This window comes from Gymnoscopelus braueri, assembly GCF_963280865.1.
Source record: "Gymnoscopelus braueri genome assembly, chromosome: 8".
Lineage (NCBI taxonomy): Eukaryota > Metazoa > Chordata > Actinopteri > Myctophiformes > Myctophidae > Gymnoscopelus > Gymnoscopelus braueri.
The window spans coordinates 47,302,155-47,328,623 of NC_137609.1; the positions used below are offsets into that span (position 1 = coordinate 47,302,155).

The following is a 26,469-nucleotide window of genomic DNA, read 5'->3' on the forward strand; positions in this document are numbered from 1 at the left end:
TAAGTCTGAACAGTAGGTGGCGGTAGCTGAATGTAGTAGTTGCAACCTGCCATAAATGTAAAAGAAGAATAAGCCACTTCCTGTCTGCCGCACACGGCAACCACATGACAGAACCGCGGTAGAACCATAGAGTTATAACAGTGAAGCTGCCGTCGCCTTGTGGTCAAATCTGGGATAGCTACACTTCCACATTTAAAATCCTACTGCGCATGCTTGTATCGCCTGAAACACTAGTGCGCCTGCTCCATTGGCCAATCCAGGAAGTAGAGGTACTTCGGTGTGCTTCATGCGCTTGTGAGCAACTTTCATTGGAATGAATAGGTGGGGGCGGGGCAGTCCGCCCTCTAGATATATTAAAACTCGATGGTCTGCACACAGCAACCACAGCAACTACGTAACAACAGCACAATGTTGTCATTAAACAACATATTAGAGCAGAAGCCTTTTAAATTCCTGTTGGAACAAGATGGAGACTTTTTCATGGTGGGATCAGAGGTATGTAACAAATAATGAACTGTTTCTAATGTTTGTCTCCCCAGTGTAAAGCTTCAATGTAGCATTTTACTCGTAGTAGTTGATGCTAAACTGCTAATGTTAGCAATGTTACAGGAAAGAAAAATATATTTTCCATGATCGACTAAATCAATAGTCATTCAGTCTGATTAACCACTTCAGTCCATTTCCATACTGTCGTGTAATGGTGTCACTCAAGTTTTTTATTTACTATAGTTTCTTATTGTGAAGCACTTTGAGGTATCAACATAAATAATATAATCTTAAATTCAATTCATCATTATTATTATTATTTCTACAAAATGGAATCCAAAATTGTGACGATAATATCGTATTGGGACTGTAAGAATGATCAAAAAATATATATATTTGTATTAACTAGTTTATAAATACACTGAAAAAATAATCAGGAAAACTATTTGGGAAAATATACAAAACATGGAACAAAATTGAATAATACTTGCTTGGCCTACAGACACAACTAAGTTAGTTTAGAGGGTGAAATAGGTTCCCATGTACCTATGTGACATTACATTTTTATGGAAACCTTTTATTAGGACCCTAAAATTGTCTCTATTTAAGATTTCTTGTTATTGATGCTAGAGTTATTGCGGTTAACACACTATTGTCATCTTAACTTTGTGAAGATTGTTCCATAATGGTACTGTGTCTTAGAATAGGAGATGAGGTGTCCATCTTGAATCGATGTCCAAGCAAGTAGCGAAAAGAGCACTTTTTCCAAGAGTTTCAGTCATGGGCTCAATATGCTTCAAATGCTGGATTTTTATTCTTTCATGTTTAGTGAAAAGTAAACTTAGGTGAGGTGCTGAAGCCAAAAGGAAACTAAATGAACAAAAAAAGGCAGCCTCTGCACACAAAAAAAAGAGCTTGTAGATCGGCTAATTGGGGGGAAGTAACCTCTCAAGACATATTGGGGGGCACGGTGGCGCAGTCGGTAGTGCTGTCGCCTCACAGCTAGAAGGTCCTTCGTTCGAATCCCGCAGGGGACGCTGGGGGCGTGTTCTCTCCTCCGCGTCATCAGTGCCCATACCCTAGGTGGGGTTGGCGAAAGGGCCTTTCTGTGTGGAGTTTGCATGTTCTCCCCGTGTCTCCTAGGGTAGGTACCCTCACAAAAACATGCAGTAATCCTGGTCACTATACTGCCTCCCCCTGGCCAGCCGGGGCGCCTGATGGAGGGGAAGGGAACTGGTTGGAATAACGTGTTCCTTCCACACGCTACGCCCAACCAGGGAAATTCTCCCCTGTCAGGTGACAAGAAGGTCAGTTGGCTCTCATGCATTGAAGGAGGCATGAGCTCGGCCCTGGCCTCCCTAGGTTGGCAGAGGGAAGGTAGTGCCCAGGATTACATAGACAATTGGCACTGGGTGTAAAAAATAGGGTTACAAAATCGTGGGATAAAAAAAAAAGACATATTCAGAGCTCTGCATTACGGACTGTGAAATATGTGCGATCTCTTGCTGTTTCTATAGAGTACTGAAGTCCTGACGTCACTCGTTCATCCCCTGGGTTGCGGAAGTAATTTCTTTATGGAGAATAACATTGGGTCATCTTCGAATCGTCTCATATAAGAATTGTGGTCCAAAAATAAACAAACTGTCCCGGCGATATTGTCAGGGAGGTGTCTCTGTATCGTTTATGATAGTCACTCATATTTGATAAAGTATTTCTGGTGAAAATTTAACTAATTCGGCCGCAGGAACATTAGCGTTTCCTCACCGTCAGTTGATGCTTCATATCCATATGAGTCAAACCGCCGGGGTCATTTGTTTGTTTTTGGAACGCAGTTCTTATTTGACGCGATATTAAACAAGTCTATGGGGATTCTGAATGGGGAAAATAAACCGCAACCCAGGTAGGATGAGTAAATTACGTCAGACTTCGGTGCTCTATTGCTCGCTCTCTCTAGCTCTCCTCCCGCTCGCTCGCTCTCTCACTCTCTCTCAATCTAATGCTATGGAGGCAATACGATGATTGCTACTTGATCGCTTGTGAGATTATGAATAGACTTGGGGCTATGGTTTATGTTATGATTACATACAATCTATGATTACATACAACCTTTGTTCAATCAATGTAAACAAATATTTGTATAATGTTGGATTTGGAATAGCGGACTTTGCACAGCAGCAGATTTTTCACCAAGATATTAGGCTGTATAGGCTAGTGGTGCCCAGCAACAATTTTATAAAGTATAACTAGTTGTTAAAGTTGTTTAAAGATGCTGTTGGCTCTCGTCTATCTACATAATGTCCATGATTTTGAGTTGGTTTAGACTCGTTTATGCTTAAACTGGTAGGCTATTTCCACACCTCCATTAATAGTCAAGCCAACCCCCCCCCCCGCCCAGGACCCCCAATAAAAATTGGTTGGCGGCATTGCCGTGCGGGCAGCCTACACTGGCTGCCGGAAAACATCACCATTTGTTGTTTCCAACGAAAAAAATCAGTAAATAATGGAGACTTCCCGTAGCGATGGCCGTCGCCGTTTTTTTTATTCTGCCCAGCATATGCTACGGAAATGCCTTGGTCTGTCAACATTTTAACTTGCTCTTCCATCATAAGTGGGCTGATGACCAAAAATATAGCATCCTTTGCCCATGTCTCTGGGAAGGCTTCGGAAAGGAGCGAACACACTGTTGGCCAAGCTCGATAAATTAGGCTTAGGCTGAAGGAGAGTAGATGGGCCGACATCTGGTATCTACACGGATTGGGCGATGCCCCCAGAGGCAAATGCAAAGGATTTTTATATCTTTTCCTTCTTTTCCCCCCGATGGGTTCCCAGATTGGGGGGGGGGAGAGATTTGGTGTAGAGGAAAACACTAGGACATGGCTAAAGTGTGTATGTTAAAAGATATATTAAGTGTGACTGTTCCATTTCTTCCTTAGCTTTGATGACGATGACCTGACCCGCAGTGAACCATGAGAATAAACAGAAGTGGTGCTCCCCATTCATCTAGACATGGAGATAGATGGACATAGACTTCCAGATGCCTTCACATGGAAGATGAACGGTATAAACACTCAATATCACTGCTTCAACAGGTTTCACTACAACCAGTTCATAGTCTACTTTTTGGTATTTACACTTTTGTGCTAAATCAGACTGGACAGTTTCCAAAGCCTGATGTATACACAGAAAACAACTCTCCAAAGGGTCCTTTGTTATTGGTTGATGCCTCTGTCTCAGTGAAGAGGTGGAAGAGGGACAGAGAGCCAGGAGTCCATACAGTATATTTTAAATCCTGGCCCCGGGTTATTGCATAAAGCGACATGCTACCACACATTAAGGCTAATTTCACCATTTGATGCTATGTTGTAAAAAGTATTACTATCATTGTCTTTTTATCAATAAAATCATCATGTAATAAATAATGTTGTTGGACCATATCTTTTTGATGCTTGGTTAATTGTAAAAAGTACTGATATAAAATTACTTAAAATATGCATTTTGAGCAGAGAATGTTTCTTGGTAAAACCTTTAAGCCTGATTTCACTTACAATAACCTGTAGTGTGAGTTTAAAACCTCACAGTGGCTCAGGGTCTATAAGATTAATTATTACATTGTTTCACCTGAAGACGGAGTGCCTCAGTATTGTTTCCCTACAGTCTGCCTCACCACAAGCAGAACTTTGGGTTCATTTAGTTAGTAACTGTTTGGTCAGTGTAAAGCAAGTGATACCTCATTTTGTGCATGGAACATGGAGGATGGAAATAATGGATTTACATTACACTATCATGTTTTTTTTCTTTTCCTAGACACTGTGCACGTTGTTGTGTGTAAAGAGGAGGTTTCTCCTGAACAGGAGAGGAGCCCCCGTCTGCTCCTGGAGGAACCAGAGCCTCCACACATCAAAGAGGAGCAGGAGGAGTTACTTCAAAGATCAGAAGAGCCTGAAAGATCAGAAGAGCCTGAAGGATCAATGTTACTAGTAGTGAAAAGTGAAGAAGATGATGACATATCTTCGCACTGTTCTGAAGTTGAAATTGAAGTTGAACTTGAATCTGACTCTGAAGTCACTGAAGACAGTGATGAGTGGGAGGAGACCGGAGGTAAGTCAGCTTTAAACACTGAAATCACACAAGACATTAAACATAGAAAGATAAATACTGTCACTGAGCAACAAGCTGTCCCAGGACCTGAAATCATCAAAACAAACAAATTAAATATAGTTGTACAGAGTTTCAATTCAATTCAATTCAATTCAATTCAATTCAATTCAATTCAATTCAATTCAATTCAATTCAATTCAATTTTATTAAAGTGTCAAATCACAGTTGTCTCAAGACACTTTCAGTTTGGGTAAACTAAACCTTAACTTGTGTTTATTTTTATATACATAGGCTATAGAGAACAAATGACAGTTTTACACTTTGCATCAAAATCTGTAATACAAATTAAAGTTAAACCTGAATAAGTAAGTGTTATTCTGAAGAAACACATTACATGAGAACACATACAGTACTGTACTTTCAAGATGTGAACTTTTAAGATGTGAAGAGGAGATACATCTGTTTTTCCCTGCATAGGTCACTGTACTATGAATCTCTCTTCCAAGTTGTATAATTGTAGCCCTTACGATTTTCAAGAGAAAGATACTTGAATAGGAGCTGTGCCCTTGTCCCATTCATATTAATGGGACATTTTTATTCACTTATGCATTAATATCAACTATAAAATACAAGCACACCATTCCCGATGAATTCGGTTGATTTGACATTCGACCTGTGTGTTTCACTAAAACCAGGAGTAGTGTTCTTAAGTTTTGGGGTTTCTCTAGAAATAAAGACACCCAAGGACAATATTGTTGGTTGCCTATTATGCAACCACACTAAATGTCTAATTATTTTTTTGTGTATCTTTGGTGCATTTTCTACCTTCATCGATAGTCCACAGTGAAGATTGACAGGAAACGGGGAGAGAGAGTCAGTGAATGACATGCAGCAAAGATCTGGCGATGGGCTAGGGCAAGGGTTCCCAAACTTTTCAGGCCTTGACCCCCCAAAATAATCATATTTGAACTGGAGACACCCACCTTAACATTGTAGGCATTACATTTAGTTTGACTCAGTTCCACAGATAAATATTGGGAAAATAGCCAAACTATTCGCACTGCGAGGTGTTTTGAGCATGTAGATCGGCTATTTTCACAATGTTTGTCTCTTTCTCACGTAATATGACAATTTGGCCAATTTAGTATTAAAAAAGGTCTTAAAGGTCCTTAAATTGTAACTTGAGAAATGTGTGGATACCCTGTATACACTTATACTGTATGTTGGTTTGTCTACTGTTGTGTGAGTGCCCTAAAGCCTTGAATTCATGGACATTTTTTTGTTTTTGTTGCATTCCTAAAACAATAATTCGATGACTGGGTGGTTGATAGACTCTATTGGCTTAGGGTTAGGAATGTGTCAGAAACAAAAAGAAATCCATGAATTCAAGGCTTCATGGTGTGTGTAATAGATAGAAAATAAGTGATTATTTGGGTGAACTACCCCTTTAAGCTAATCATCTGCGGACCCCCCAAAATACATTTGGGACCCCCCTGAGGGTCCCGACCCCCAGTTTGGGAACCACTGGGCTACATGGAGTCCATGTGGTATGCACCTTCACAACTCTGCTTGTGGTGGCAACAGACTAATGGTTCTGAATGAATGATATGTTATGTTATGTAGGCAGTCAGTTCTTGCCACATATCAACAAGCTTCAGCCTTCCAACAGGTTGTTTTGACTGGTCAATCGTTCTCTCTTTCAATGGATGTCTGTCTCCTTGTAGTTGTTTGTCTCTGTCACGTGTAATCGTCCAGGTAAATATCAAACATATGATTACCGGGTTGGCCTCGATAGTCTGGGAACACATTTGGAGATTTAAGATTGCATCTTTGAAATGCTCACACTATAAGATAATCATAAGCTAGAATAGATGATCGCAAGTGAAATGCCCCTCTGGTAGTCGGGAGGGACGTTTCTGACCCCAAATTACACAGATTATCCTGTAGTGTGAGCCCAGCTCTAGCCAATAGATTATAGAGAAGCCAGGGCCTTCAAAGTGACTGATGTGCTTCGATTCTAATCTGGAACATCATTATATGATGTTTTGTCCATCCTTTTCATATCATGATTCTAATTAATCTGTTGCACAGATGATAAAGTGTTTACAAGTATTCCCTAGTTTTAATATCTCTCTATCTATCTCTCTCTGTCCTCGAAGGAGTGGGGTCCCAGTCTTCCCAGACTCAGGTCTGTTCTGAGTGTCCATACGCCTCATCTCAGGTCTTCCTCCATAAACACATAAAGAGGAATCACAAGGACCTCTACAAACAAACGCTGAGGAATGGACAGACATCCTCAGCAGCCTGTCAGCAAATGATCAGCTCTGTCACCAGCCAGAAAGGAGGAGGCACAGACCAACCAAGATCTTGCAGTAATCAACAGTTTACCCAGCTTGTCCACACTGTAGAAAAACCTTTCCATTGTAAACAGTGTGACAAAAGTTTCAAGTTGTCTAGTCATCTGAAGAGACACCAGAGGTACCACTGGAATGCGGAACTGAGGAGACACCAGCTTGTCCACACTGCAGGAAGACCTTTCCAGTGTAAACACTGTGACAAAAGTTTCAAGTTGTCTAGTCATCTGAACAGACACCTGCATATTCACACTGGGGAAAAAACATTCCACTGTAAACACTGTGACAAGAGTTTCAGTCGGCCAGATTTCCTGAAGACACACCAGCTTGTCCACACTGGAGAACGTTTCCACTGTAAACACTGTGACAAAAGTTTCAGTCAGTCAGGTTCTCTGAAGAAACATCAACATGCCCATACTGGAGAAAAACCTTTCCTTTGGAGAAAACACACCAACAGAGAAAACCCTTTCCATTGTATACAGTGTGACATGAGCTTCCGATGGTCATCTGAATTTAAGAAACACCAGCTTGTCCACACTGGAGAAAAACCTTCCCATTGTAAACATTGTGACAAAAGTTTCAGTCAGTCAGGTGGCCTGAACAGACACCTGCTTATTCACACTGGAGAAAAAACATTCTGCTGTGAACACTGTGACAAGAGTTTCATTGAGGCAGGTACTCTGAAGAATCATCAACGTGTCCACACTGGAGAAAAACCTTTCCATTGTAAACATTGTGACAAAAGTTTCAGTCTGTCAAGTACTCAGAAGAAACATGAACGTGTCCACACTGGAGAAAAACCTTTCGATTGTAAACATTGTGACAAAAGTTTCAGTCAGTCAAGTACTCTGAAGAAACATCAACGTGTCCACACTGGAGAAAAACCTTTCCATTGTAATGAGTGTGACAAGAGTTTTTGTTGGTCAGGTGTCCTGAACAGACACCTGAAAGAGCACCAATATATTGACATTGGAGAAAAACTTTTCCATTGTAAATATTGTGACAAGAGATTCAGTGAGTTAAGATATTTTATGAACCACCAGCGTGTCCACACTGAAGAAAAACACTGTGTAGACACTGTGAAAAGAGTGTCAGTAAGTCAGGTGACTTGAAGAGACACAAGTGTGTCTATACTGTGGAGAACTAGATGACATCTCATTACAGCTGGCTATTGGCTACCCATGTCTGGCTACCCTTCTGTTTTGGCCCTCTGCTCACTGTATTAAGAGGCCTCATGTTCTTAGCCTAATAATGTGCCATGGCCGCTGTTATATCTTAATGGACGCTTAGACATTTTCTTGTATGGAGTCAAACTTACAAAACTGTCTGGCTAACGCTCTGCTTTTTTAACTCTAAGTATAGTTCTCTGTGGTTGTGTTGTAAGTGGCAATGAAGCCAAATAAATGATTGATAGTTACGAGCCATTTGGTAAAATGTTTTACACTCAGAGTACGGTCCGTGGTGTTGCCTAAGGCACATCAAACTGGGTCCCTTGAAAAAGGACGACAAGCTGCAAACATTTAGCTTGATAACAAGCATGAAGACCTAGTTGATAGCCTATTCTACATTGCTCTTAAGTGGGCTGCATGCTTAAAAAATAGATAGATAGATAGTTAGATATATATAGATGCCTATACTTTTGTACTTTTTTATTTTAAATTCCAGACCTTTACTTGTATATAGTATTTTTACATTGCAGCATTAATACTTTTACTTAAGCAAAACATTTGAGTACTTTTTGCACCACTGGTCATTGTGTCAGTGATGCAACACCAATGACCGCTTTCTTTTTCTCCAAAATGAAATGAAGTCAGCGAGTCAGCATGGGTCGGTTTCTAAACTTTCTGCAGCTAGCGTTAGTTACTCCCGAATCATCGCTCCTCATTGTAGGCAACGTGATTCGGACGGAGATAGTACAGCGTGGAATTCACTGCGCTCGTAGCTCTACGTTTGGAAAGCTCCAGCTCCAGCGACAAGTGGGCTAATTAACGAAGCTTATTGAACAGCTGAGAGACCTGCACATTTAACCACATAGAAAAGTAGCGCAAATTAACTACAAATGTTTATGCTGAAGTCTGTGTCATGTGTCCTCTAAGGTTTTCTGTAGCTCAAGAACTTCAAATCATCTTGAAAATGCTAAAACAAAACATAACACATTCCAGGGGGGCGCCGTTTCACAGAAGGCCCTATGACCCAGGAGAGCACGAGAACACGGGCGGCCCAATTCATACTTCGTCGCACGACGGTGTGACGCACCTACAAGCTCACAACGCGTTGCATAAAAATCAAGCTGTGGCAGTCAAAAACAAGGCGTGGTGTGCCGCCACTGTTAAATGCATATAGGAGAAACACTGCTGGCTATGCATCACGTTTGCAACAGGTCATAATAGCAAAGGGTGCTCTATGAAGTATTGAAGACACTTGTCATGATGGGTTTGAATAATAACACTGCATTACTCATCAAAAGTGGCATTTTGTGTTGAATTTGGAGAAACCACTCATAATATTAGTTGTGTTGAGCTATTTACATAGATCTTGTATGATTTGTTTAATTCATACAGTTGTCGGTTTGTGAATTTTGCCAATAAAACAAATTTGCAGTGGGGTTTGAATAATTACCGTAACTATGTGTATGGCCCAATACGAGCACAAAATAATTGCTTTGTGTCTATGATGTGGTTACAGCTGTTTATATGCTTGTTTTGGTTAAAGGCAGAGTAAGTGATATTTTTGAGTTAAAACAAGTGTTTAGTTAAAAGGTTAAAACATTATATTCTGATAGTAATCATTGAAAGAGTGTTTAGTATCATCTCTCCAGCTCTTTAATAAACATAAAATAAATGTAGTAGCAGGTATGAATGAGGTTAGAACAATAGAATCATATGCAGATGTGCAGATATGTACTCATGGTGCAGCCATGATGCAAAATTAAAAAGAGCAGGTGCCGGACATACTGTACGGTGCAGTTCACTAGAACAGTAACAGCTATGGGACATACAGTAGGATGTATCCAATTTACATCTTTATTCCTCAAAGACCAAAGAAGGTAAATCCACTTCTGCAAGTCAATAACGTTTGTAACTGAACTCATAGTTCCATAGTCTCACAAATTAACCAAAGACACAAATGAAGGGATGGCATTAACCAGTATTGCAAAACACATGGGTGCAAAGTTTCTGTATCCGCCCTAGAAGACCCAGACCGGATCAGAAACCTGCAAAGTGAATTGATCCCTGTCCACAATTTAAGTAAAGAATAATTTGTGATGAAGATGATTTTGTGTTTGTTTATTTATTTTTGTGCAACACAATGCTTAGCCAAGTATAACTCAGGAAAAATTGCTCAAAGCTTAGAAAATAATAATTAAGTATTATTACTATTCTTAGTATTATCACATAGTATACTTAATGATCAGTATTAACTATTATTTATTTGTTTGCTTTATTATGTGAAGTAATCCAGCAAGCTCATACTACATACTCCGGCACAGTAGGTGGCAGAAGCTAAATGCAATGGTTGCAACTACCAAGTAAAGTAATAAGAATCCAGTTCCTGGCTGCTCAGACACATGGCTGCACCAAGTCCCCAGGCCCACAGAGGATTATTGAAGTTCATTCCCCTCCACCCCAAAAAGTGTCAGTTGAAACAAACAGACAAACGTAACTCACCTTCTATCATGACCCACGTGTATAAATGAACGTCATGAACGTGCACGGTAGAGTGCACGAGCAGACAGGCACAGACATGTTCCTGCCAAGCCACGCCCATTGGCCCATTCACACAAAAGACTCAACCAATTCCAATCCGCTACCTTACTGACTTAGGCGTGTGTTCACGTGAAGTCTGCGAGGGCTTGATGGCTGTCCCATTTGAAATGGATAAGATAAATAATATGTCTTGATTACTGTCTAGCTTTAAACTAAAATAGCCTATTATTGCCAAGACATACATGTGGTGTGATGCAAAGCTAAAGTGAGTCAAATAGTAATTGTCTCTCGGCCTGGCGAGAGAGTATGTTTTGCCCTCTGTCCGTCCGTCCATCCTTCTGTCTGCGACCAGCTAATCTCCGCCACCGTTGGTCCGGTCGCTGTGAAACTGCACACACACAATCCCTGGATGCCACAGCAGAACCTCTGCCCCACATTTTTCAGATCAGCCTGTCATAGCGCCACCATGAGGCTGACTTTTGCAAAACACATTTTGTGATATTACTCCTAAAGATTTTGTCCAAAAAACACGCAAATCGGTACACAGTATCTCTACAGTCATGTGATCAACACAGATCTGTCGTATTATAGGGCCACCAGGAGGCCATAATAACCTACCTGACCAGGCGGAGACTTGTGCTCCTTTTTCTAGTTAACAGAATGTGTCACTTTGACTGTTTCTCAAGCAGAAGTCCTCCAACTCTACCAGATTCCACAGTGGTGTTAAAAATTAACTTAAATAACTTCAATCATGTAGCCTACTATGTCAGCAGGCTCTGCATCACAGAATTCACTCAATTCTTTTTATGATTGGTTCTTTATTCCTTTTAAAGTAGAAACATACATCACAGAATTCACTCTAATTTTTTTATGATTGGTACTTTATTCCTTTTAAAGTAGAAACATACACACATCCTTTTTTTTTTCCTTTTCTTTATTTACCCAGGGTAGTAGCTGAGCACAAGTGCTCATTTTCAGCAACGCCCTGCACACATAGAAACACACAGACACATTAAAACCTGGGAGCTGACTAGTACAACCACAGTCTTATGCTGTTGGCCACTAAGCAGCTCCACTGGAGAAGTTGGGGTTCAGTGCCTTGCTCAAGGGCACTTCAGCGGTGTTGGAGAAGTGGTGAACATTCACTTCCCCACCCAGATTTTTCCTGCCAGTCCGGGGATTCAAACCAGCAACCTTCCGGCAACGAGGGCGCTCCTCTAACCTTTACGCCACCACTGCCCACACATATATCCACTTCAATGACAATGATAAACATAATGAGACAAGACATACACTACACACTACAAGACACAAAATCATTCCCCATCAACAGCAACAATAATAATCATAATGAGACAAGACATACAATACAAACAATGAAAGCATTAAAACAATAAAGAAAATATAGTGCACAAAAGCATACCATCCGCAGTCTACCTCAGCCAAATCCATCCTAAGAGTCTTTTTAGTGGTAAATCTGAATTCACTCTCATATAAAATACATAACATCAACGTGTATGTTCATCTGACCAGCATCTTCTAATTATCCTTTCAATCACAGAGTCGGCAGCTGTTAGAGACCACACTGTCAGCTCATCAGAGGCAGAAACTGCAGACTCCACAGCGAGGCAGCAACAGCAAAAGAGGTGTGTTGATTTACTGAAGATACTGAGTGGTTAAGTGGTTAAATTAGCTTTGATTGCTAGTGTATGTGTTTTCTGTGCATTTTGTGTTCATGCAGAGTGGACCGGTGCACTAAGGCTTCCATTAACCTGCTGCAGAAGTCTGGTCTGGTGTGCAGTTGGATAAGCATGCAAAATGTATTGAATAAGCTAGTTCTGTTATTAAAATCAACTCTGATTAAACAATATTCTGAAAATGTTCTATGAAAATGTTTGAGAACCACTGATTTAAACAATACTAAGGAAGCCCAAAAATATGCTTCAGAAACATGGCAACCCTGGTTTCGGCTCGTGCCATATCACCAAGGATTGCACAACACCAGTCTCTCTATCGCTCTCAGGTGGGTCTGTATAGTCGAGATTTCATCGATAAGTTCGTAAGCATTGGTGAATGGTGATCGAATTAATGAATGACTTTAATTGCAAACTGGTTCACACAAGGGCATAGGATGGTTAACGCCCGATCTACACCAGACTTTTCAAAGCGCGTGTACGCGCGTAATTTGCTGCGTGCGTACAGTGCGTTTGGAAAGAACCAGCTGATATCAATGATAGCGGCTACACCAGGTGCGCGGATAGCGCGAGCCCCGCCAACGCATGCTCTAAAATAGGACGGGTTCTATTTTATATACGTGCGTATGCCCCATGCGCACGTATATTGGCTCCCAAAACTTTAAATGGTTTAATATCCGTGTGTATTTTCTCATTTCCATAGATTATTGTGTCTCCTGTAACATTAATAATAATATCTTTCTTACAGGCACTGTTTGGCCACCTGTAGCTATATATATAGCTATACATATATATATTATTATATATAACATTAATATGTTGTTATAATCAGAATTTATATATAATAAATACATATATAACAATATATTAATGTTATATATATATTATGATTATAACATTAATATATTAATGTTATATATATTTATTATATATATAAATTATGATTATAACATTAATGTTATATCTATTTATTATATATATATAAATTATGATTATAACATTAATATATTAATGTTATATATATTATATATATATATATATATATATATATATATATATATATAAATATAAATTATGATTATAACATTCATATATTAATGTTATATCTATTTATTATATATCTATTTATTATATATATGTATTATTATATATGATATAAGATATAATATAATAAGATATATGTATAAAATATATTATCACCCCAAAAAAAAAATTGTGACAAGCACACATTTTTATTGCACAATATATATATATATATATATATATATATATATATATATATATATATATATATATATATATATATATATATATATAGCAAATTGTACAAGATCAACAGGCTACTTTGAGTGCACTCATATCACAAAACAGGCAAAAAAATAATATAACAATTATATAAATATTTACAACGTGGTCCCTCTTCTTCAGTGGTGTAAAGTAACAAATTACATGTATTCAAGTACTGTACTTCAGTACAATTTTGAGGCATTTTATTTTTTACTGGAGTATTAACAATTTTCAGTACTTTTACTTCTACTCCACTACATCTCAGAGGCAAATATTGTACTTTTACTCCAATTATTAGAAAACTTTAGTTACTAGTAACTTAACAAAACATTAATCACTTCAGCCCTATGTACATTTCAGCCCATTTTCAAAAGATTCTTATGCATTGTATGTATTTGAAAACTTTGAGAAATGGGACATTCTGTATAATGAGTACTTTCTACTTTTGGTACTTTAAGTACTACACTATTCTCTCCTGCCATGACACACTGCCCTCTGCAGAATGAAAGTAGGCACAGAAATCGTTCCTCACTTCTAGGGCTTCTCTCGAGTTTCTGTTTCCTGCATTAATGTTGCCTTGTTGGAGTGCCAAGCCTCTCTCCTCCACCTCCCTCATGAAGCCCCGGATCTCACGAGGTTTGGTGAGGTAGTTGTGGAGGAGGCATGCAGAAAGGATGACAACATCTGCATGCTCAGGGGTCATGTTGATCTTGGTATGGAATACTCTCCACCTCACTGCAAGTATTCCAAAAGCACACTCCACTACCATACGTGCCCGAGACAATCGGTAGTTGAAGACTCTCTTCTGGTGGTCTAATTGTTTCTCTGGGTATGGCTTCATCAGATGAGGTTTTAGTGGGAAGGCTGCATCGCCCACTATGATGTATGGCATGGGTTGATCTCCAAACCCTGGCAAAGGGGCATCAGCTGGCACGTGCAGTGTTCCTGCCTGCATTCCCATCCCAAGTGGAGAATTCTTGTAGATGCCGCCATCACTGCCTTTGCCATAATCCCCCACTTGAACATATCGAAAACGATAGTCGGCATCTACAAGTGCCAGCAAGACGATTGAGAATGTTTTCCTATAATTGAAAAACATGCTTCCAGAATTTGCTGGTGCCATAATGGTGACATGTTTCCCATCAAGAGCACCAATACAATTAGGGAAGTTCCAGCGTTGCTCAAATATGTCTGCCATCTCCAGCCATGTGTCCTCTGTAGGTGTAGGCATGTGGGTCTGCATCATCATTTTGACTATGGCTTGGCAGGTTTGGTAGACACAGTTAGCCACAGTTTGCCTGCCCAGGCGGTAGTTAAAAGCCAAACTTCCTAAGTCGTGTCCAGTTGCCAAGAATCTGAAAAATATAATGAAATAGAAATAAGCACAGTGTTTTGCAATACAGCATGTTTTGACCTCCCACCCTTCTAATTCACAGGCAAGGAATGTAAAGACCGCTGGAAGTCCATCCGTGATGCCTTTGTCAGATACAAAAACACACCCACCCCCAGTGGATCAGCCGCTGGCAAAGGAAACCCCCCCAAATATTATGATGACCTCACTTTCCTGCGTCCTTATACGACCAACAGAAAGTAAGTTAATCACAATGTTTACTGTACATATTTTTCTTTTTGATTTCTAACTGTTTATATGATGTTTTGCATGGTATTGTATATTTGTCAGTCATTACATGTTTCGATGAATTGAGTACAAAGGACTCCAATGGGAAAAAAAACAGGCTTTCTTGGGTTTAAAATCCTCTTAGCAGACCTTGTATTGAACTGTACTCTCCTGTGCTCTTTTTTTGGTTTCAAACTGCTAATAAAATATTCAGTAAATCAATCACAAGTAAATGGTTGTGGCTATAGTTTTTTGGGTGCAATATTAACATTGTGTATCTTTTTTTTTATTATTACAGATCCATAAATAGTCTGAGCCAACCACTGGTTTTAAGCCAGCAACAAGCACAAGATACACAGCAACAAACACAAGATACACAGCAACAAACACAAGATACACAGCAAGAGGAAAGCGACACTGACAGCGACAGCACAGCAGAGGATCTAAGCAGAGTCCCTTTCCATATGGACAGTCCTTTGCACCGAGAGTGCCCTCACCACTGACTGTTCATCAAGGCGAGATGTCATGGTCAATGGATCATCCCTCTACCACCACAGTTGACATCCCAACATTGGATGACAATAACGGAGAGTCCGGTCCCTTTTCACATAGTCAGTCCTTTGCACCAAGAGTCCCCTCACCACTGGTTAATCAAGGCCGAAAGAGGTCAAGGTCAGTAGATCATGCCTCCACAACTCACATTCCAGCAGAGGATGATTATAGCCAGGAGTACAGCCCCGAGCTGTTTTCTCAACAGTCTTATCCACTGACGGCTAATCAACGCAAACAGAAGACGTCAAGGTCAACTGGGTCAGTCCCCTCAACACTGACCAGACATCAAGGCCAGAACAGGTCAAGGTCAGCAGATCATACCTCCACAACTCACATCCCAGCAGATGAAGATGATGATAGCCCTGAGTACAGCCTTGAGGTCTTTTCTGAAAACTCTTCACCACTGACGGCTAATCAACGAAAAAAGAATACCCCAAGGTCAACTGGGTCAGTCCCCTCAACACTGGCCAGAAATCAAGACCAGAACAGGTCAAGGTCAGTAGGTGATACCTCCACGACTCACATCCCAGCAGAGGGAGATATTAGTAGCACAGAGTACAGCCTCTTTTCTCAAGATTCCACACCACTGACGGCTAATCAACGCAAAAAGAAGAGGTCAAAGTTAACTGGGTCAGTCTTGTCACAATCTGGTGTTGATCAAGTTGAGGAGAGATTGCTGTCTCTAATTGAAGACCCACCAGAGCCATCAAACCCAAAACCATATGACCCAAAACCATATGTCCCAAAAGAAGATGATGCTATGTCCTACTACGCCCTGAGTATTGTCCCTGCTCTAAATAGTTTGAGCAACAAAGCAAGGAGGGAGGCTCGTGCTGGAATTGATGGCTTGCTTGCAAAGTTGCAAGATCGGGCAGTGCCAGGTAGGCCTCTAACAATTCTTACACAATCCCATATTCGCAATTATTTCAGATAATCACAATTATATTAGTGGTGCACGATAAATATCGTCCCGATAATTATCGGTCCGATATCAGGAATTATGACGTCATCCCGATAAAACCGATAACACTAATTATCTCCGATAATAGCTCCGATAATATATAATATTTGTCAGCTGTGATCTGCATGGACTCTCTCGGTTAGACACCGTTGTGTGGAGAAGTATAACTCTCGGTTAGACACCGTTGTACTGGAGAAGTATAACTCGGTTAGACACCGTTGTGTGGAGACTCTCTCACAGGTTGCAGCAGCAGCAGCAGCACAGCCCCTCTCCTCCCCACACACACACAGCGTGTGAGAGAGAGAGAGAGAGAGAGAGAGAGAGAGAGAGAGAGAGAGAGAGGAGAGCTGGTTGAGACCTGGGGCCCGTTCCTCAAAAGGTGAATTAACAAAGCCTGGCCTTAAGCCAAATCAAGGCTTGACAAAGTCGGGTCCGAAAAGCCTCGTTTGTTCCGTTCCTCAGACGCCAAGCCAGGCTGAAAAGGAGCAACTTTGTCGAGCTAGACCTTGTCAAGCCAGGCTGTGTCCAGCCAGGATAATGAAGCCAGGCTAAATGGGCGGCAATTCGCCGACGACGTATTTCTATAAAAGACCATGAACTCGAGCGCAGATTCCTTGAACTTGACCAATCATGGCAGCGGGGAACAAAACAACTCGCGCAGCGTTTTTCTCTGTGGCCGAACAACAGCAGCTCATGCAAGCCTATGAGGAAGTGAGACATATTATAAACAGAAAAGGAAACACAGCCGCCGTGAACAAAACCAGGGAGAAAGCATGGCAAAGTATTGCCGACAAATTAAATGCGTAAGTCGTCAAAATAAAATACAATTTCAAGTCCCTAAATATATAATTCAGTTGCCATGCATTGTTGACATTACATGGAATCCATCTATCTAGGAATCCATCTATCTATCTATCTATATACTGTACTGTTCAGCTTAATATGGTTGTAAGGTAGGCCTATTCTAGTTCAGGGGTCTTCAACAGGGGCTCCGGGACCCCTAAGGGGTCCTAAGAGTTACTACAGCGGGGCCGCCAAATCTGTGTGTGATATGTTTTTTTTTTTTACCTTAACCACTTGAACCCATAGCATCCCCATTCTGAGGAGAACTTCGGCCAAAAAATAGCAGATCTACAGGCCCCCAATGCATTGTATAATTGTATAATTAATTATCTTAACTTATTAATGTCCATGAAGCTCAAACAGGACTGGCACAGTGAGGACATGGGGCCAAATTAAAATAAAATATAAGAACCTCTTGCAGAGTGGTAAGTGCGTTAATACATTGAATACAATACAATATACAAATGAAGGTGGATAAATTACGTATGTGCCTGCTGACATGTTTTATTTGCTTGCTGGTTTTAGCTATAAAAAAAAAGAACTATGTCTGTGGCACTGGTGGTGGTCCTCCCACTGAGGACTACACACCAGCCGAAGATTTAGCCCTGGCATTGAACAAGGGAAGGCCTGTTGTGGAGGGGATCCCGGGGGGCGTCGATGTCCAGCCAAATGTCTGCCCCCTTCATTACGGGTCGGTCTACATTAATTTAATTTGTTCAATAGCCTATACTGCACATAGAACACAATCAACCATTCATGGTGTTATTGGACTGTCTGATTAATTATTAAAGGTCTGACATTGTCTTGCAGTGTCAGGTGGCACCATTCTTCTTGTGGAGCCAGTGGAGGATGAGGATCCAGTGAGTATTATAATTTAATGACACCTGTCAGCACTAGGTCAATACACTCTAAATTCCACTGATCTATTGAATGTGCAGATGCAGAGCTTTTACGAAGAGGAGGCAGAGGCAGATATGGCGGAGGAGGAGGAGGAGGTATCATGTCAATCGCGTGTCAAACAAAAATAGGCCTATACTTATTTAGTCCATATTGGCTATGAAGTCAGTGATGTGTGTCAAAGAAAATATAATTTCCTAACAGGACCAAACGGATGCAGAAACTGCTGGACAGAGCCAGGAGTCTGCGAGCCAGCCTGGCAATGCAGTGAGTATTAACTTAAGGACATTCACCCCAATGCACAATTCCTGCTGCTGTGCTAATTGATATGTGTTTAACAGACTGCAGAGGTGGTGAAAAACCTCTATGCCACTCATTTGCGGCGCCAAATTGAGTTGGCAGAGGTGGATTTAGAATTAAAGACAATTAAGATTGCAAAAGAGAAGATCCTCCTAGAAAAGGAGAAAATCCTCCTAGAAAAGGAGAAAATCCTCCTAGAAAAGGAAAAAATCCTGCTGGAGAAGGAGAGGATTCTTTTGGAGAGGGAGAAAAAAACCCTGCCATTTGATTTAGAGATTCAAAGAAGGACGATGGTGAAGCTGGGATTAGAAGTCCGCATACTGAAAGAACAAGTATGGTCATCATTTTAATTCACAATGTAAGCATGACTTATAGCACAATGTAGTAATCATATTTCCCCCTCTCTCTCCCAAGCTTCCAGCTGATAAATAGCCGGCCCGTCCCACTCCTGACGGTGAAGAAATAGCTGGTGTTTTTTTGTTGTTTTTACATTTGGAGATTTTTTTGAGTTATCAAGGCTCCTGGGAATTATTTAATATAGGCCTATAGTTTTTGTTCGTTGATTTGCTTCCTAATGACCTCCCTGGATCTATTTATTGCGGCCGTGTTTCATTTATTTTTTATAGGCCTACAAATACTTTCCATGAGCTGAGAATTATGATTTAGGAACCCTGGCCTGTCAATAAATAATTGAATGTTCAAAAAAAACACATGCCTCTCTCATTAATGTACAGTAGGCTACATAGTTATTCTTCCACTGAAATCGTAATGCGACCAATTATAGTTGTACATTTTTCCCGTGGTTTTACTTGGTTTTTCATTTTCAGGTCAGTTTAATATTAGCCTACTTCTGAATGTGGTTTCTTCTTAAAGCTATTTATTTGAATGTATTTGTCCTTTTCTACAATGTATTTGGCAGGTGTATTTGTGTTGTAATTTAGAGCTTATTATAGTTATTAGAGTAGTTTATTAGAGTTTGAGTTAATTTTAATTTAGTTAGTGGTCAGCGTTAATTTCGTTAGTTGTGAAGGATTATACAAAAATGAAACCTAAATGGTGTGCTTCAATGGCAAATAAAATCGAGACACACACAAAGAGTAACATAAATGATGCTTTACTGCATGCTTTACTGCACACCAGGCAGGTTTTTTTAACGGGGAAAAAAAAGGAGAACAAATTTACAATTTAACAAAATAATTTGTGGCATAGTGCTCCCTTACGGCCGTGCCTTCAGGGTTGTCGGTATATAGTTGTGGGATGTCGTCCCACTCCCTGTCCACCACCACTGTGGGAGCCCTCTCCTTCCTTATCACTGCAATATTGTGGAGGACAGAGCATGCGACTATTATGTCGCATGCCCTGTCTGGGGTCACTCTCATGCGCTGGAGGCAATGGAACCGGGCCTTTAAATGGCCAAACGCCATTTCAATCCTGGCCCTTGTCCGGGCATGCGCGTAATTATAATGACGCTCTGTTGGGGTCTGTGGGTCTGGGTATGGGGTGAGGAGGTAGGGCTCACAGGGGTACCCCTTGTCTCCCAGTATCAGGCCTGGGAATTCACCTGACAAAAAAAACGCAATAGTTAGGGCTGCATAAATAGCAGGGTAAAACGTTGGAAACTATCATGATAATAATAATAAACTTTCTTTGGATAGCACCTCTCATGACATGAAATGCAGCTGAAAGTGCTTTACAGAGCAAGAATACAATTACAACCAATTTAACAATAAAGCAAAAGCATAAAACAACATTAAAATAATGTTATACAAATAATGATGAACAAATTGGTGAGAGACTATACCTTGTTCCAGTCTCTGTGCAATACCGCAGGATCTAAAGATCCTTGCGTCATGCGCTGATCCTGGCCATAATGCCACGACGTTGGACATGTAGAGGTCCGCATCACAGATCATCTAAAACAGTAAAATAAGATGTGTTAATTTAATGTAGTCTATGTAGGTGAATTAATGCCTATATTTTACATTAAAGATTAGTCATTCTTACTTGCACGTTAATGCTGTGGAACCACTTCCTATTGAGGAAGTCGGCTTCAGGAACGTGCCACACGCAAAGTATCTCATTGCGATACAGACCATTTGTGGGACCGTCAAGGCGTGGCTCCTTTCGGTCGTGGTAGAAATTCGGGGGCCAAGCAGTCTACAGATGTAGCGTATGCCTGCCCCCGAAAATCGGTATCGCTCATATAACCAAGCATCATTGAAGTTAAAGGGGTCAGACCTGTCTCTAAACACCTTTTCACTTCTCAGTGCCCTACGCAAGATCTGCGCCTCTACGTCCTCCACTGCAAACACAAAGGGGCATGCCATCATGTAGCTCGAGAATAATGATTCCCACAGGCTTTTATATACTCTAACTTCATTGAAAACACCCTTGCAAAGTTGTCAGCCATTTTTTTTAAATCTCAAGAACTTCAGTAATATATATTATCAAACATCTAACAACAAGATGAACTATTTCAGTCATATAATTAATTTGATTATATCTTATTGTATTGATTTCATTTTATTTGAATGCAGGGTCATTAAAATGAGTCCATATACAAACACATGTTTTGAATTAACTGTGGAAAAACTTGAAGAACAAGGCACTGGCTTAAGTAAGCTTGGCTGTTAGCCTGCTCCTGACCAGGCTAACTTCACAGCTAAATTGCCATGGTAACTAAGCTAGGCTTGCTTCAATTCTCTTTTGAGGAATCGGATAAGGCTAAACTTAGCCAGGGTGAACTGGCTAAACTAATCTTCAAGATAATTCACCTTTTGAGGAACCGACTCAGCTCTAATCCTGGCTAAATTAAGCCAGGATAGGTGGAAAAGCCAGGCTTTAGCTCTAATTCACCTTTTGAGGAACAGGCCCCTGGTCGCTGTGAAACTGCACACACACAATCACTGGATGCCACAGCAGCACCTCTGCCCCACATTTTTCAGATCAGCCTGTCATAGCGCCACCATGAGGCTGACTTTTGCTAAACACATTTTGTGATATTACTCCTACAGATTTTGTCCAAAAAACATGCGAATCGGTACACAGTATCTCTAAAGTCATGTGATCAACACGGATCTGTCGTATTATAGGGCCACCAGGAGGCCATAATAACCTACCTGACCAGGCGGAGACTTGTGCTCCTTTTTCTAGTTAACAAAATGTGTCACTTTGACTGTTTCTCAAGCAGAAGTCCTACAACTCTACCAGATTCCACAGTGGTGTTAAAGTTGGTGAGTGTCCAGGTCACTAAATTAACATAACTTCAATCATGTAGCCTACTATGTCAGCAGGCTCTGTGCATCACAGAATTCACTCTAATTTGTTCATGATTGGTACTTTATTCCTTTTTAAGTAGAAACATACACACATATATCCACTTCAATGACAATGATAAACATAATGAGACAAGACATACACTACACACTACAAGACACAAAATCATTCCCCATCAACAGCAACAATAATAATAATAATCATAATGAGACAAGACATACAATACAAACAATGAAAGCATTAAAACAATAAAGAAAATAATATAGTGCACAGAAGCATACCACCCGCAGTCTACCTCAGCCAAATCCATCCTAAGAGTCTTTTTAGTGGTTAATCTGAATTCACTCTCATATAAAATACATAACATCAACGTGTATGTTCATCTGACCAGCATCTTCTAATTATCCTTTCAATCACAGAGTCGTCAGCTGTTAGAGACCATCAGAGGCAGAAACTGCAGACTCCACAGCGAGGCAGCAACAGCAAAAGAGGTGTGTTGATTTACTGAAGATACTGAGTGGTTAAATTAGCTTTGATTGCTAGTGTGTGTTTTCTGTGCATTTTGTGTTCATGCAGAGTGGACCGGTGCACTAAGTCTTCCATTAACCTGCTGCAGAAGTCTGTTGTGCAGTTGGATAAGCATGCAAAATGTATTGAATAAGCTAGTTCTGTTATTAAAATCAACTCTGATTAAACAATATTCTGAAAATGTTCTATGAAAATGTTTGAGAACCACTGATTTAAACAATACTAGTAAGGAAGCCCAAAAATATGCGTCAGAAACATGGCAACCCTGGCCTCGGCTCGTGCCATATCACCAAGGATTGCACAACACCAGTCTCTCTATCGCTCTCAGGTGGGTCTGTATAGTCGAGATTTCATCGATAAGTTCGTAAGCATTGGTGAATTGTGATCGAATTAATGAATGACTTTAATTGCAAACTGGTTCACACAAGGGCATAGGATGGTTAAGTGATGTCTGAGGCTTTTTATGCACTCTGGATTGAAAATGTTCAAGAGAATGTTCGCTTAAAGTTGAAGCCATGCTGATGCCAGGGCTACCCATGGATCACGAGCGTCATGGCTGAACTTCAATGTGTTTTTTGCACTTTCTCCATTTACAACCCGTACATCTACTTTAAGGTTCAGATTTCAAATATAAAGTGTGACCCTATGGCCACGGATGTTACAATTATGTACGGGCCACTTTTGGCCTTCTCTGAAAAAATAAATATGTTTTATAGGCTAAATGCAGAAAATGTGTGTTTGAACAGCTTCTTTTATCTTCTTTGTAGAGCCTGTACTTTTTTTATCAGCTGCAACAAACACGTGTCACTCTTAGGGAGGGCCTGAGGGCCAACATCATGGGCAAAACCTTCTATATGCTCCCTCCCCACCTGCGCTCCACAGCAGGCGCCTCTCCCTCCCCCAGCAAGTGGTTTCCACCAACCTCCCAATTCCATGGACCCAGGGCTCCCGGTCCTCTCCCTCAGCCGCAAAAACTACCTCTGCCACCCCTGGTGCTTTTGGAACCAGTGAAAACACTCACTGTCGGCGTCGGATAGGCTCCCTGGACACCTTCTCTGGAGAACTTCCCTCTGCCCAGCCCCCTCAGGCTCTACCTGTTGACCTCAGACAGCTCAAAAAGTGCCCCCTGCTGCTCCTTAACCCTCAGATGGGTAACGACCCAACCCCCCTCCCCTCCACCCCTAACCCACCTACCCGGGGTGCCCTGGGACGCCGCACCTTCCACAACCATAACGATGATAAGAGTTCCTGGTCCCTAGACGCCACACGCCCTGTTATCATAATGGGAGATTCGAACATTAAATGGCTACCCCACATCCTGGACCAAAGTCATTGTAGGCTACCTCTGGTCCCCTTGTTGTACCCTCTGGGAATGGCTTTGTTATATTGCTGGTCAAGCTGTAGGCAGAATCAGCCACAATCAGGACTGGTATGTTGACCCCTTGGATGGTCCTGCTGACTGGGGGGGGGGAGTGCCATCCTCCAGCTTGCAGCACAGGCGGGAACACTCAAAGAAGTATACATCGTGTGTGTGTGTGTGTGTGTGTGTGTGTGTGTGGGGGGGGGGGGGGATTTCCTTTCCTGATCCAGCTTTATTTGCTTTACTTGCCCTGGCTGTTTGGGACTCAGTTGGGTGGGTGGTGTTTGGGTGCTAGGGTGAGGGGCTAGCCAATAAAACATTTAATGTTTGGGTTTTATTGGGTTTATATGTGCAATGGTTTGATTTAGAAGGGAGCAGTTCGAGAGTGAAAATAAGATGGACTGACTCAGAGGAAGTGGGAAGGTGGGGTTATTTTTATTTCCAAGTTTTTATACATACATAGTAACGGGGATAGACTCCCGCACTTTCGGATGATACCGACCTGGTACCAGCCTCTGCGACCTACTTAAGTGGTTAAAGGTATTTTTAAAAGTTCTGTTTTGAACTGGGAGGAGATTCATTTAAACTAAAGGCCAGCTGAATAAGTAGGTTATAGTTCTATGAGCTACACACACTGTTAATGTGTGTAGTCTACTGACACGCTCAAAAGGTTGTCAGGCTTGTATGTGTTGTGTCATAACGTACCTGAAGGTGATGGCGATGGAGTCTGGCTCTCCCTCTCTCTGATGAGGAAAGCTCCATCTCTGGGGATTGTCATTAGGTAGTCCTCCGCCTGGCCTCTGCTCAGGTTACTGTAGAACCAACTGCAAAATGCCCAATGCAGGTCTAACATTAGAGTTTGTATGTGAGAGAGGGTGTTTGTTATATTATGCAGTGTTGATTTTGTCGACGAAAGATGTGTGAATAAGTAAAAAATATAAAAAAATATTTTAGTCGACTAAATCAACTGTAGATTTAGTCGACTAAAACTAGGCTAAAAGTAAAACATCTCAGGTGACAAAAATATGACTAAAACTAAATAAAGATTTGTTGTAAAAATCTATGCTGGTTGTATGTGAGGTTTTGTACAGTATATGAGGTTTTGTGTGTGATGAAAATGAGTGCATGTGCTGGTGTCATTTGTGAGGATTGGTGAGGAGTGTGTGTGTGTGTGTGTGCGCGCATATCGATCAGTGCTTGCCGTCCAAAGCACCAGCGCACATGGGGAATCCAGTTTTCCTCTCGAAACCAGCAATGATGTCTTGAACTTCAGGGACAGTTCCCTGAAGTTCAAGCTAGGGAACTGTCTTGAAGGTTCAAGAAAGTTCACAAAAACCTTCCTCAGTTCACTCAGTGCCTATAGAATAGAATCCATTTTTACTGGTAGACTGCAGTTTATAAAATTACAATACTAAAAACGCCAACGTGGATGAAAATCACAAAAAAGTAGAAGCTTGTTTCCATTGTGGTCCACTCACCTCACACAGGTACAGGTTACAGGTACACGTTCTTTTGTTTAATGCAGATATAGCTTTTAAATGTATATAAGGTTTAGATCACAGTATGTGACACATCTTCAGGTAGCTTTCCTGGACACAATCTATGCTAAGAAAATGTTGCATCTGCGATACACAAAATAACGTGGAATTGCAGACTTTATTTGATCCGTTGTTCATATTTGCATAGGAATCCCCTGACTTGTTTGTAGATTGTTTGGCCGTACCCAACTAATTGCACGACTTTGCGTCAGCTGTTTTCACTCAAAGTTCTGACAGTAAACCTGTATTTAGTCAAATATCTCCTGTATTTAGTCAGATATCTGTCACACTCAGCCCCGCCCCCTGTCTTTCCACTTTGGCTCGCTCTTTCCCCCTTCTTTCCTGGTGATGAGGAGACAGGCTACAGCTGTGCGCCCAGCTGCGCGCTGGCCACTGATTAACTATTGACTCTGCCTTTTAACCAGGCGTTCTCTGTTGGCCCAGTGCTTTGTGATAACTTCTTGTCGAGTGACCTACTGTTTGTTCGTAACCGTGTCTACTCTCCTTGTGTTGTTTCCTGCCGTGGCCTTTGTTACTTTTCCCTCTGCCGAGGTGTATCGTTGTTCCTGTGTTAACTAAACCTGAAGTAAAGGATATCATTTCTGCAATCTCCTGGTTCTGTGCTACGTTTATTGGTCCAAGTATTACCCGGGTCGGGTTCTTGACAGTATCACAAAGCCATTCATGGACCCCGCGGAGCACAGGCCGGGTGTTGGAGTCCTGGAGCTGCAGCAGCTCACCATGGGTGAGATCTATGATTCTCTGGTCCGGGTCGAGGCGCGGCTAGTGGCGTTGGACTCCCTGGGCCGGATGGACGCTCGCTTGGACGCGCTGGAGGCCAGCGTTCTGGAGGGCCAGGCGGGGATCCGGTCCAGAGTCCAAGGAGTTTTGCAGCGGGTTCGGACGCTGGAGGCGGGGCCCCAACGGGCATCAGCAGCTGACGCGTCGGTCCAAACGGACCCGAGGGAGG

General features: G+C 41.3%; 2 protein-coding genes across 2 annotated transcripts in view; one reads left to right on the top strand and one right to left on the bottom strand.

Annotated features, from left to right (window-relative positions):
• gemin5 (gem (nuclear organelle) associated protein 5) overlaps positions 1–26,469 on the bottom strand; it is an 851,612-nt gene that overhangs the window by 706,848 nt on the left and 118,295 nt on the right. The window lies entirely within an intron of this gene.
• On the top strand, positions 371–13,108 carry LOC308090887 (uncharacterized protein; the record flags this gene model as incomplete). The annotated part of the gene is made up of 7 exons (XM_080436161.1): positions 371–495; positions 3,420–3,544; positions 4,291–4,584; positions 6,744–7,316; positions 12,207–12,291; positions 12,387–12,438; positions 13,088–13,108. The coding sequence occupies exons 2-7, from the start codon at positions 3,493–3,495 to the stop codon at positions 13,106–13,108; spliced, it is 1,077 nt and encodes a 358-aa protein (XP_080292287.1). The 5' UTR covers positions 371–495; positions 3,420–3,492.